This window comes from Enhydra lutris, unplaced genomic scaffold (genome assembly GCF_002288905.1).
Source record: "Enhydra lutris kenyoni isolate GAN:26980312 unplaced genomic scaffold, ASM228890v2 scaffoldscaffold9, whole genome shotgun sequence".
Lineage (NCBI taxonomy): Eukaryota > Metazoa > Chordata > Mammalia > Carnivora > Mustelidae > Enhydra > Enhydra lutris.
This window is the reverse complement of record NW_019154093.1, coordinates 30,300,320-30,313,440: the sequence shown is the minus strand read 5'-3', so window position 1 is coordinate 30,313,440 and position 13,121 is coordinate 30,300,320. Positions and strand designations below refer to the sequence as shown.

The window sequence follows — 13,121 nt, the reverse complement described above, 5'->3', positions numbered from 1 at the left end:
CAAATAAAAGCCAACATGTTAGTGAAACAGATACTTAGCTTTCCAATACAATAATTACTAAATTAAAAGATATACCACAGGGGCGCCTGGGTGGCTCAGTGGGTTAAGCCACTGCCTTCGGCTCGGGTCATGATCTCAGGGTCCTGGGATCGAGTCCCACATCGGGCTCTCTGCTCAGCGGGGAGCCTGCTTCCCTCTCTCTCTCTGCCTGCCTCTCTGTCTACTTGTGATCTCTGTCTGTCAAATAAAAAAAAAAACTTTAAAAAAAAAAAAAAAAAAAAAGATATACCACAAACTGAACATGCCTACAAGTAATCAGGGCAACTTTCTAAAGGCTGGGAGATATATAAAGATGATTAGATGGCCCCCACCCTTGAGAATCATATAACCCAGTAGAAAGATAATCTAAAACATAAATAATTAAAATGAGACAAGAATACTGAATCATAAAACATATAGCTCAGAGAGGAAAGAGACTTGCTGCCTCATTCTCCAGTCTGTACCCAATATCTAGCACAACGCCCAGCACACAGGAGGAACAAATAAGTATGTGTTTACCTGAATTGAAAGAGAATCTCAAAATATTATAAAGGCTGGGTGGGGGGTAGAGATAAGAAGTCAAATCCAACGAAGAGTTATGGAAAGCTTTGAGGAAAAAGTCACGTGTTAATTGCACTACAGGGAGAAAAAAATAAAAACACATATCCAAGCAAAAGGGAAATATAAGAGCAAAGCGGGACCAAATAACAGAATGGGTCAAGACATGGTCAAAAGATTGGATTTAGGGGCACCCGGGTGGCTCAGTCATTGGGTGTCTCCTTTAGGCTTAGGTCGTGGTCCCAGGATCCTGGGATCAAGCCCCATGTCGTGTTCCCTGCACAGTGGGAAGCCTGCTTCTCCCTCCCCCACTCCCCTGCTTGTGTTCCCTCTTGCTGGCTCTGTTAAATAAATAAAATCTTAAAAAAAAAAAAAAAAGATTGAATTTACTTAACTGGATAAGCAAAGAAATAACTGAAGGTTTTAAAAAGGAAGGATAGGGATGCCTGGGTGGCTCAGTCAGTTAAGGGTCTGCCTTCAGCTCAGGTCATGATCCCAGGGTCCTGCGATCGAGCCCCTCATCAGGATCTCATCGGGATCCCTGCTCAGCAGTGAGTCTGCTTCTCCCTCTGCCTGTCACTCCCCCTGCTTGTGCTCATGCTCTCTCTCTCTCTCTCTGACAAAATAAATCTTTTAAGGAAAAAAAAAAAAAAGGAAGGAAGGACAGGAACAAAGCAGTGGTTAAGGAAGATTACTGTGGCAGCAATATGAAGGATGAAATGCTGAGGACATGAGGTAAAGAGACTAATTAAGCAGGCTCTTACATGGGAGAGGAAAGGCAGGCCCCACTGAAGACATGAGCAATAGGACTACATGAATCAGACTGAGAGACGTTAAGCCTTTTCCCTCTAACTAGTAGGCTTCCGTCAGGAATGTGCATTAGGGGCACCTGGGTGGCTGAGCTGGTTAAGCATCCAACTCTAGATTTCAGCTCAGGTCATAATCTCAGGATGGTGAGATCAAGCTTCTGGCTCCGTGCCCAGCAGGGACTCTGCTTAAGATTCTCTCTCTCCCCCTCCGGCCCTCCTCCCCGCCCGCTCTCTCTCTCAAATAAATAAATCTTTTTAAAAAAGAAAGAAAGAAAGAAAGAATGAAAAGAAATGTACATTAAATTGGAGAATAAAATTCTCCATCTCAAGCTCAACAGGGTATATTTACCAGTTTTACTATTATACTGAGTTGGAAGGTTAAAATATTATACTAAGTTGCAAGGTTAAAATAACCAGGGATATTAGGATATGTAATAAATCCAGGTCTGAAACAATATCTAGTATCTGGGAAGTAACAAGTTTTGCTAAAATATGCCTGAATTAAGAATCACAGCTAATATTCATAGAGTGTAAATTCTGCACCGGGCACTGTGCTTAACTCTTCACGTGCATTCTCATTTAATCCGCATATGAAACCGTGGCTGCGGTTCTTAGTTTCAAGGAAAAGCAGAAGAAACTGAGCAGCGGAGGAATCAAGGAAACTTCCTGATAGGACACAGCCAGGAAGTGGAAGAACTAGACTTGACCCCACCTTAGCCTGGCACCAGAGCCCCTGTTCTTAACCACTATGCAAAGCACTCTCCCACTTTGTTCATTGTATTTATTATGTAAATTGTGCTGTATAAATTGATTACAACAGGGAAAATGTCTATACGTTAATTTGTGTTGTGACCTTGTACTATACCCAGACGGTCTATTGTTTCTTTCACCCCAATGAATGAAAATTAATCAGCCAGCACTTAGTGTTATAAGAAAATAAGATTTATTAGCTTGCATTCTGAAGATGGAGGCCAAAATCTCTAAAACGTTATAAACCAAGTTGAAAGATTCCCAAAGAGACATATGCTTTTATTCTTTTAAATTGCTCAGTATACACGTTTACATGAAAAGGAAAACTTCTATAATTTTACAGTGTCAACAACCTAGTCATAAACACCCAGTATCATTTACAAAAATAATGTTTTTGAAATAAATAAAATAACTAAATCCTACTGAAGATACTCAACAGTAAATCTCTAATAAAAACTCTCAGCTTAATTAAGGAACTGCCTACATCTCCAAGGAACACAAGACTCTTTCCATCACCAAATAAGTTATGCATAATACAACAATTCACCTTCTACATTAAATAACCTTAAATAAGGAGAACCACAGGACACTGAAAAAACAAAACAGAATCTTCTGTGAAATATCTTGTTTATTATGCTAATGCTGTATTTAGAGATGTGATCATCTTTCCTAAAGTATGACAAGTAAAATAACACTTTCTAAATGTCTTTACATTTCTTAAGATCAGTAGCATTAATTCAAAATTAATGTTATTTTTCCAAATTTGCAACTCACTGTTTCAGGCAGCGTGGGATCAGTTAGGCTGGCAGAGGTTTTTGTGTGGGCCAGCTCCCTGGCCACAACCAGACGCAGAGATCCAGTGGTTTGTTGTAATAATGCAATCGCTTGCTGATGGGAAATGTTCTGATCCAGTGGTGTGTCATTAATAGCCAATATCTGGTCATTTTCCCTTAATCTTTGATCCCTTGATAGAATAAGAAAATTCTGATATAAATGATATAATAGCATCTTTTAAAAAAAAACCTATTATTCAAGCGAAGCTGTTTATTTCTTATGGCACTACTTCACTTAGGACAGTTATTCAAATAATTACATAACAGAGGTCTTCAGAGTGCTTCTCATCAAAGCACTTATTAGCTAATTAACCGATTAAGTAGTGCACCCGTAAATGTGTGCATGTACACATGCCCGTGCATGTATACATACACACAAAACCATTTGGCTACAAAAATAACCAAAAGCAATGTGAGGGGCCCCACAGCTAAGGTTTTGCTAATAAGAACACTGCCCCCGTTAGTGCATAAACCCTATACTTCTGAACCCCTTCCAACCTGACTTCAGCATATACCAACACCAGAGCAACCGTATCCTCAAATTCACTGATAACCGTCTCTCCAGGAGAGTCATCCTGTCTCCATCAGTCTTTGCTTCTCTGACATTTGTCAACTGTCAGGCCAAACTCTCCTTGAAAATCAACAGATGTTACTTCTAAATCTATATTTAAGCCCTTCTCTCTAACCCAGGCCCCAACTGCCCAACTGCTAACCAAAGTAAAAAATAATAATAATAATAACTGGGTTTTTTTTTCAGATTTTATTTATTTATTTGAAAGAGTGAGAGAGAGCATGAAATGGGAGAAAGTCAGAGGGAGAAGCAGACTCCCCACGGAGCTGGGAGCCCGATGTGGGACTCAATGCCGGGACTCCAGGATCATGACCTGAGTTGAAGGCAGTCGCTTAACCAACTGAGCCACCCAGGCACCCCAAAAATAACTGTTTTTAAAAGAAATTAGTAAAACCTTAAGGAAAAAACCCCACTATTATAGTTACTATTTACTGAGCACTTGTTAGGAGCCACAAACTGTGCTAGATGCTTTACAGGCATTATCTCATTTAATCCTCACAACCATCTCTTACTTAGTTAGAGGGGAACCTGGGGGGTCCAGTCAGTTAAGCATCCAACTCTTGATTTCAGCTCAGGTCATGGCCTCAGGGTTCTGAGACGGAGCCCGGCATGTTAAGCCCTGTGTTGGGCTCTGCACTCAGCATGGAGTCTGCTTGCCCCTCCCCCTGCTCCTGCCTACACGCTCTCCCTCTCTCTCTCAAGTAAAATCTTTTTTAAAAAGCACTTATATTTTACAGGCAAGAAATTAAAGCCTGGACGAGTGTAGCATCTCACCTTAGTCAGCAGACTCTGAACCATACTTTTTCACTTTAGGATTTACTCTAGGATTTATGTATTTGACTTCATTATCTCCATCTAAGGCAGATCCTTATCTAATGCCTAAAACCGAACTTTCAAAATTTCTCAAGGTTTATTTTGCTAGGTTCTCTTTATGCTGGTATCACCCAACTTGAATATGTATAATGATTATCTGAGTTTACTGACCAATAAGGAGAGAGCCAAAGGAAAGAGAACAAATTCTTGTCATCAGTTTCATAAATGAACATTATTAACCTTCAAAATACAAAATCCCCCTGAGAAGGGGTTTATCTAATTAATTAATCTAATTCATAAATTCAGGATCATGAAAACTCCATTATATTGCCCCTATCTTTCTTAGGTCACAGCAGATTCAGCAAAACTTTATTATAGATCAGAATTTGGTAACTTTTTTTTTTTTTTAAAGATTTATTTATTTTAGAGACAGAGTGAGAACTGGGGGAAAGACAGAGGGAGAGGGAGATCTCTGGCAGATTCCCTGCTGAGCAGAGGCTGACGCAAGGCTCAATCCCATGACCCTGAGATCCTGACTTGAGCCAAAATCAAGAGGCTGATGCTTAACCGACTGAGCCACCCAGGTGCCTCTGGCAACTTTTTAAAATTATTTTTAAAGACTTTACTTTAAAATTTACTAAGTAGGGGCACCTGGGTGGCTCAGTGGGTTAAAGCCTCTGCCTTCGGCTCAGGTCAAGATCCCAGGACCCGCATCGGGCTCTCTGCTCAGCAGGGAGCCTGCCTCCCCCTCTCTCTCTGCCTACTTGTGATTTCTGTCAAATAAATAAAAAATCTTTAAAATTTACTAAGTAAAATTTACTGAGTAATCTACACCCAACATGGAGCTCAAACTTACAGGCCCCAGATCAAGAGTTGCATGCCCTACGGACTGAGCCAGCCGGGTGCCCCCAGAATTTGGTAACTTCTGAGTTCAAGGACACAGGGTAAACTTGGTTGGTATTCAAAGGCCTGTGCATGTGGTCCCCAAGGACTCCTTCCAACTGGGCTTCCTCCGCACATAAACCCTTTTTCCAACTATTCTGATCTACTCTTTCCCGCTCAAACATGTCTGCCATTTCCCTCTCTTGTGTAGACTGTTTCCTCCATCTCTGATGCCCTTTGATTCTGCTCAGCCAAATCAATCTACATGCTGCGATCAAGCTGAGTGTCAATCTCTCCCCCACCCTCCCCATCACTTACTTCATTATCACGGGGATCTGACCCATTCATTTACCACTCACTGAACATTCATACTAAATACGCCGTCGACAGAGCTAGTTAAATCCTACTAACTTTTAAGTTTTCTGAGGATAGACACTCATGTTTTAGATTCTCTTTTGAAACTAGCAAGTTAGATGTGAAAATATCTATTTTTTAATGTCAAAATCGTTGGTGTCTCTCCTAATAAATCAGGTACCATTAAAAATGCTGCTTAGGGGCGCCTGGGTAGCTCAGTTGGTTAAGCATCTGCCTTCCATTCAGGTCATGATCCCAGGGTCCTGGGATCAGTCCCACATTTGGCTCCTAGCTCAGCAGGGAGCCTGTTTCTCCCTCCCCTCCCCCTACTCATGTGCACATGCGCACGTTCACTCTCTGACAAATAAATAAAATCTTGAAAAAAAAATAAAAATAAAAATGTTGCTTATACATCCTGGGGTACCTGGTGGCTCAGTCAGTTGAGTGTCTGACACTTGATTTCAGCTCAAATCATGATCTCAGGGTCGTAGGATTGAGCCCCACATTGGGCTTGCAATGGGCATGAAGCCTGTTTGGGATTTTCTCTCTCCCTCCTCCTGCCCCCTCATTTGCTCTCGTGCTTTCTCTTTAAAAAAAATAAAAAATAAAAATGTTGCTTATACATCCTTTTTTTAATATTAGGAAAGACTTATTATGTTGAGCTAAGGATAGAGAAATTGTATATGCTCCATGACCTTGTTTTTATAAAAAGAAAACATTCTAAAGTATTTCCTAGTTATCTTAGGGTAGTCAAAGTCCTAGATTTCGCTTATTATATTTCTGTATTTTGTAATTTTCTATTATATGTATGTATTACTTTTATAATTTTGAGGTATATATTTTGTAAATTGAGAATGTTGTTTGTGAACCTTTCCTGAGTCCTACATTTCTTTTTAAATGTAACCACTATGGATGATACTAGAAATTACTTCCTTTTTCCACCTCCAATGTCCTTCTTTCTCTGACTTCTTTACCTAAATTCCTATTCACAGCTTGTTCATTAAGGAAAACTTCTTAATTAATCCCAAATGAATGAGATGTTCTTGACACTTTTCAACCCTGATATAACTCATTTTGTGTAAGTTCTTAATTTACTCACGTTCAAATCTTCTATTTTCTGAAAATCAATCTATTTTAATCTACCTTCCCCCCTTACCCAATAGACTAGCAGGACACTGCATTTCCTTCCAGTTAGTATCTGCTCAGGGAATATAACCTCAACCCCAGATAAACAAATTGTAGAGAAGAGAAATCTCCTGCAAAATATGATTCTGATGCATTCTTAAGTTGAACAGAATTAGTTTTACTGCTACTTTTAAAATTTAACTCCCACATGCTATTTATATATATTGAATTCATATTTTTCATTTAAGGGGAGACAACTTCTTGTCTCTCTATTGCAACTTTCGAAAATAATGGATTCTATTACTCTGAGAGCCAACGGGTCTTAGGTAAGCTCCTAAAATAACACAGTTCTATGTGGAAAGTCCTCAGGAGAAAAGAAGAACTGATCATGAAAACCACTGAACATGATCTAGAAGGTCAAGTATGACCGAACCCACCTGCTTCCAGTTCTTTCTCGTACTCTCTTGCACTAAGCTCCCACAGCAGGTAAGTATCAGCCTCACTCCAAGAATAGGAACTCTGTTCCTTCTCCCCATAAGACTACTGCTTAAGACAGTCTCTTTATTCCTGACACCTTCTGCTCTTTGCAGACTCCACTGTCTCAAGTTTCCCTCTAAGCACTGTTGTCTCTGGGAAGCCACCTGACTGCTTAGCCTTGGCCAAGGCTCTTTACACACTAACATATCAAACTTCTCTTTTGGAAAATGCTCACCTCAATCTGTAACTACAGACTTAGTACAGAATACCTCAGACATAAGGACTGACCACAAAAAGACTGCACAACACTGAAGATACACTAAAAACTACTGAATTGTACACTTTAAAATGCTGACATTTATGGTATGTGAACTGTATACCAATAATAATTTTTAAGTTAAAAAAAAATAGGAAGGAAAGTTGGGCCAATAGAAGTTAAATAGGCTTTTTCTCAAGGGACAGAATAGCCTCAAGTAAACTAAAGGTAAGTGACCCTAAGTCTGGACTCACCTAGGTTGTCTAGGTTTGCCAGAATAGCCCTACTCTATACCTGCTATCTCAGGGTCATTAACAGAATCCCCCTCAGTCCCAAAACCCTCCCAACATGGACAATAAACCATATGGTTATCCTAACAATGTATACCCAATCTCCAGGAACAGAATTTCATAAATACATCTGACCACTGTCAAGATTCCTCAGAACATACTTGAAGAAATGCTGCATGAAATGGCAGAATAAAAGTTACAAAAGTCTCATTTATTCTTCTCCTACCCCCTTAACCCCCCATGTTGCATCTCCACTTCCTCATATCAGGGAGATCATATGATAGTTGTCTTTCTCCGATTGACTTATTTCGCTAAGCATGATACCCTCTAGTTCCATCCACGTCGTCGCAAATGGCAAGAAGAATAAATGAAACGATGCGAGTGGGAGGGAGACAAACCATAAGTGACTCTTAATTTCACAAAACAAACTGAGGGTTGCTGGGGAGAGGGGGGTTGGGAGAAGGGGGTGGGGTTATGGACATTGGGGAAGGTATGTGCTATGGTGAGTGCTGTGAAGTGTGTAAAGCTGGCGATTCACACACCTGTACTCCTGGGGATAAAAATATATTATATGTTTATAAAAAATTTTAAAAAAAAGTTGCAAAAGTCATGGAAACCCATTATTTCTGAATTTTCAGGTGCAGAGCCTAGAACTGATCCCCCATGAATGGAGAATGTGAATTCAAATATCTATTACGGGCTGAGAGGTTTTTTTTAATAATAGAACCACTACTGTTGCTATTATTTTAATAGACAGCAGCCACGTAATGAAGTGTGCCTGTTAAATGAGTAATAAACAAAAGACCTGAAATCAAATAGAGAAAGAATATAAGGCTTGAACATACCCCTTAAAATGCAAAAACAATGGCTCAGTGCAATAGGGGGCAATCACACAGATTTGAGGAGGCTTTTAACTGACAAGAGAAATAATGAACAGTGTGATATGAGCACCAAAATAGTTGTTATAATTTTAAGTTTAATAAACCACACAGTATGCAGAATGTGAATTTCAGTATTTCCATGTTATTGATCAGACGTAGCTAAGATACCACGTCTGACTGTGGGAGAGTATGGCAGAACAGAAATCACACTAGCTTGGCCGTCAGACTGTCCTGGAATCTTATCACGGCTCACAGTTCCACCATCAGTAGCTCTGTGACTACAGGAAAAGCACTGGACCTCTCTGAACTTAGCCTTCTCACCTTCGGAACAGGGTAACGGCACTACTAGCTAGATGGCCGCCACAAGTACATGTGGGAATATCTGCTCAAGGCCTGACAAATGCACGTGGAAAGGGAACATGTTAGCTGCTACGGTTAACTGCTTTTATTACTAGTTTCTTACTCGCTTCAGAATAGTGTTTTCAGAACTGTCAAAGAAAAGATTAGCAAAATGCAAAAGGAAACATCCCCCTCACCTGTCTACTACACTCCCCGGCTGTACTTCCTTCACAAAGATATCAACTTGTCCCAGACTGTGAGTTCTCAGGGCCACCACACTGAATCCAAGGCCTCCAGATGAAGGCCGTTCTATATCGATATATTCAATTTGCCGGCCCTAAAGAAGGGGGATTAAAAAAAAGTCAATGAAGCAGATCTACCCAACCGTACCCTTTCCAAAGAACTGAAATTGCTATTTTTGTGAGCAACACAAAAAACAGCTTCTCCTAAGTCATCTCTGTCCAAAAAAACTTAGCATTTCAGCAATAAATTATTTCTGGAAATCCTCTCACTTGATTATTTTCAGTAGGACGTAAGAGGGAGTGTGCAGTGTTCTGCAATCTCAGGGAATCAGAGAGGAATTTTCACACTTCATTCACATTATGAGATGAAGCCCAAACTTGGTGAAAACTCCTGAGAAAAACAACTTTTTCCAAAGTAGGTTCTAAATTACTTTTACACTGCATTTCTCTAAATTCTCCTCATGCAAAAAACATTTTTAAATGAAGAAAGCAAAATAGATATCAAAAATACGCTAGTGTTCAGCCCAAGTTAGAACCAGCTGCATTTGTTAGGATCCTGTTTTTAATTTTATTGTGATGAATTAATATTCCATTTTATTAGGTTTACGGAAAGGCCCCCATTCAAATGGGCTGTATGTGTAAGGAACAAATACTTGATTGCTTTAAAATAACTGCATTTATGACATGAGAACTTCATAAATGTAATCACATAACAAAAGCATCACATAAAAATAATTAGTAGTCAAATTAAGAGGATAGACTTATAAAGTCAAAAAAGGAATTAGTATAGATTATTTAAATATTATACCTTAAACATATTCTTTTTGATCTTAAAACTCGACTTTCATTTTTTTTTTTTTTTTTTTTTTTTTTAAAGATTTTATTTATTTATTTGACAGACGGAAATCACAGAGAAGCAGGCAGAGAGAGAGGGGGAAGCAGGCTCCCTGCCGAGCAGAGAGCCCGATGCGGGGCTCGATCCCAGGACTCTGGGATCACGACCTGAGCCGAAGGCAGAGGCTTTAACCCACTGAGCCACCCAGGCGCCCCTCGACTTTCATTTTTTAAAGACACCTATTAGAAGATGAGTTGAGCAAACACAAAACTAACACATCCAAAAATTCAACTATTTAATTTTTAATAGGTATTAGGGATAAAACTAGATTACTCTCTCAAATGTTTCCTGAGATTTCCCAAATTATGTTAACTCTAACTCCCATTAATTCTGTTTTGATAAAAAATTAAGAACAGTTTCAAAGGAAATTCTATCACTTCTTACAGACATTAATTTTCCTGTGATCAAAATCATAATCTTTCTTTTCAAGTCCAGATATGTGTCAAATTGGAGTAATTATCTAAAAACTCCTTACCACATACAGATATTTTCCTTGAGTAATTTTAAGCCAATAAATTTCTGTTTAGTATCAATCTCTCCTAACAAAATAAAAATGTGAGCAAACCACACAGAGTAGCACATTTTAAGGCAAAAATATTCTTCTTTTTAAAGAGGAAGTATTGTTTTCTTTTTTAACCTATAACAGGAGAAATACAGCTAAATAGTCCCATGACAAGATATAACTTTACCTGAGCCATCTGTTGAATGACTGAGTTAAAGTCTTCATTTGCCGACTTAGGAGTCCAAGGAAATAACCCAGAGACAGTTGAGTTATTAGAGGGTCTTTGGGCATTCCCATTAGGAATGGCACCATCTGTAAACACTAATAAACCTTTCCTAGAAAAATCAAAGTTGGCTGAACAATCTGAGGGTATGTGGCTGAGCTGTTGAAGAGAAAAACAAAAGAGAATCATTAGCAGAAACCTATAGAAAAGAACTTATTTCTACTTATTATTCTGTTTTACACATTACATGTATAATTTGCAAATTAAATATTTAGACATGAGAAAAATAAGACACAGATATGTGAATCTATGTGTTTGTTAGGCTACAAATCGTTTCGTTTAGTATTACACAGAATATTTAATAGGTAAAATGTACTGCTTCCTGGGGCTCAGTCCATGGAGTATCTGACTTTTGGTTTTGGCTAAGGTCAAAATCTCAAAGTTGTGAGATCACAGAGTCTGCTTGAGACTCTCTCCCTCTCCTTTCCTTCTCCCTCTGACCTCTCCCAGCTAATGTGCTCTCTCTCTAAAATAAATAAATTTTGGGGTGCCTGGGTGGCTCAGTGTTAAGTGTCTGCCTTCGGCTCAGGTCATGATCCCAGGGTCCTGGGATTGAGCCCTGCCTATTTAAATAAGTACAACTTATATTCCAAAACCAAACACAACATTTATCATAAACAGTTTAAGTAGGCTATATGCCCAATGTGGGGCTTGAACTCAAGACCCTAACATAAACGGTCACATGCTCTACAGAGTGGGCCAGCCAGGAAACCCCCATAAATATTCCTAAACTATCCACGCCAGTGCTACCTACAGTTCACAAATCCCAGTACAGTCTTCTTGTTGAATTAAGTGCACTTAGAGAGAATTTGTCAGTCTCTGTCTCCTTCCATGTCTCTTTGCTGGTTTGAATATACCAACATGTAAAACCCTGATGAGTAACTTACTTGCCCTTTCAGTTGCCTGATGGACTGCTGAAGTGTGAGTATCTGATTGAAGAGAGGGCTCTTTAGTGTCTCATAAAACAGAGAGAGCTTCTCATTTTGTGATGTATCTCCCTTCTCCTGCAGTTTCATTTTTAGGCGATCAAGAACTTGTAGGACCTGCAGTTTATCTTGTTTGAACAAGGATAATCAGAGCACAAGTTAATCCCACTGTACCTTCCATTTCTGAATCAGTAATAAATTTACTAATAGAAGTACATATCTAGTATACCTGGAGCGGGATTTTCAGGCATTTTGAATGATTGTCTTCAATCCCTTTTAAAGAAACCTAAAGAAAAATTTTAAAACACAAAAGATGACTTCCATTAGTGTATACTCATCTATAGTTCTGTAAAAAAAATATAGAAAATCTCAAGAACATGCTTCATCAAAAGGCTTCACTCAAATTCAAATTAAAACTAGAGTAACCCATTAGGTTGCCTCAAACTAGAAAGATAAACATACAATTCGCTGAGTGTTGACAAAAACATGAAGCAACTGGAACTCTCGACATCACTAGCAGAAACACAAAATGGCACATGCGCTTTAAAAAGTTGTCTGGGGGGTGCCTGGGTGGCTCAGTGGGTTAAAGCCTCTGCCTTCGGCTCAGGTCATGATCCCAGGGTCCTGGGATCGAGCCCCGCATCTGGCTCTCTGCTCAGCAGGGAGCCTACTTCCCTTCCTCTCTCTGCCTGCCTCTCTGCCTATCTGTGATCTCTGTCAAATAAATAAATAAAATCTTTAAAAAAAAGTTGTCTGGTAGTTTTTTACAGAGTTAAAAATACACTTACCGTATGACTCAGCACTTCCACTCCTAAATCCTTACAAAGAAAAGTGAAAATACAAACTCACAAAAGACCTATACATGAATATTGGTAGCATTTTTATTTATAGAATGTAAACAGAATTCTCGGGAATGAAAGCGAAAAACAACTACAAATATACACAACATGGATCGATCTCAAAAAATACTATATTGAGGGAAAGAAACTAAATAAAAAACGGTTACAGACTGTATGATTCCATCCACATGAAGTTCAATCTATAATTATAGATTAGTTTACCTCGGCAGGGTAGAAAGGAGCTGACTGGGAAAGGATTTGAAGGAGTTTTTTGGGGTGATGGAAATGTTCTAAGTTTCAAGTGGGGTACTTTTTGTTTACACAGACGTACACATTTGTCCAAATTCATCGACTTACATATTTTAAATCAGTACTTTTTGTACACAAATTACAAATTATACTTAAAGTTGATTTTGTAAAAAAAAAAAAAAAAAAAGGAAAAGAACATCTACATTAA

At 38.9% G+C, this 13,121-nt stretch overlaps 1 protein-coding gene across 1 annotated transcript in view; it reads right to left on the bottom strand.

The window, feature by feature from the left end:
• The window catches only part of LOC111142889 (PATJ, crumbs cell polarity complex component), a 372,385-nt gene that overhangs the window by 347,401 nt on the left and 11,863 nt on the right, over window positions 1-13,121 (bottom strand). Inside the window, exons 2-6 of the mRNA XM_022496281.1 lie at window positions 12,055-12,111; window positions 11,787-11,953; window positions 10,804-10,998; window positions 9,175-9,314; window positions 2,931-3,120 (exon numbers count right to left, since the gene is read on the bottom strand). Of these exons, the coding sequence (XP_022351989.1) occupies window positions 2,931-3,120; window positions 9,175-9,314; window positions 10,804-10,998; window positions 11,787-11,953; window positions 12,055-12,076 (714 nt within the window). The 5' untranslated portion in view covers window positions 12,077-12,111. The remainder of the gene's footprint in view (window positions 1-2,930; window positions 3,121-9,174; window positions 9,315-10,803; window positions 10,999-11,786; window positions 11,954-12,054; window positions 12,112-13,121) is intronic.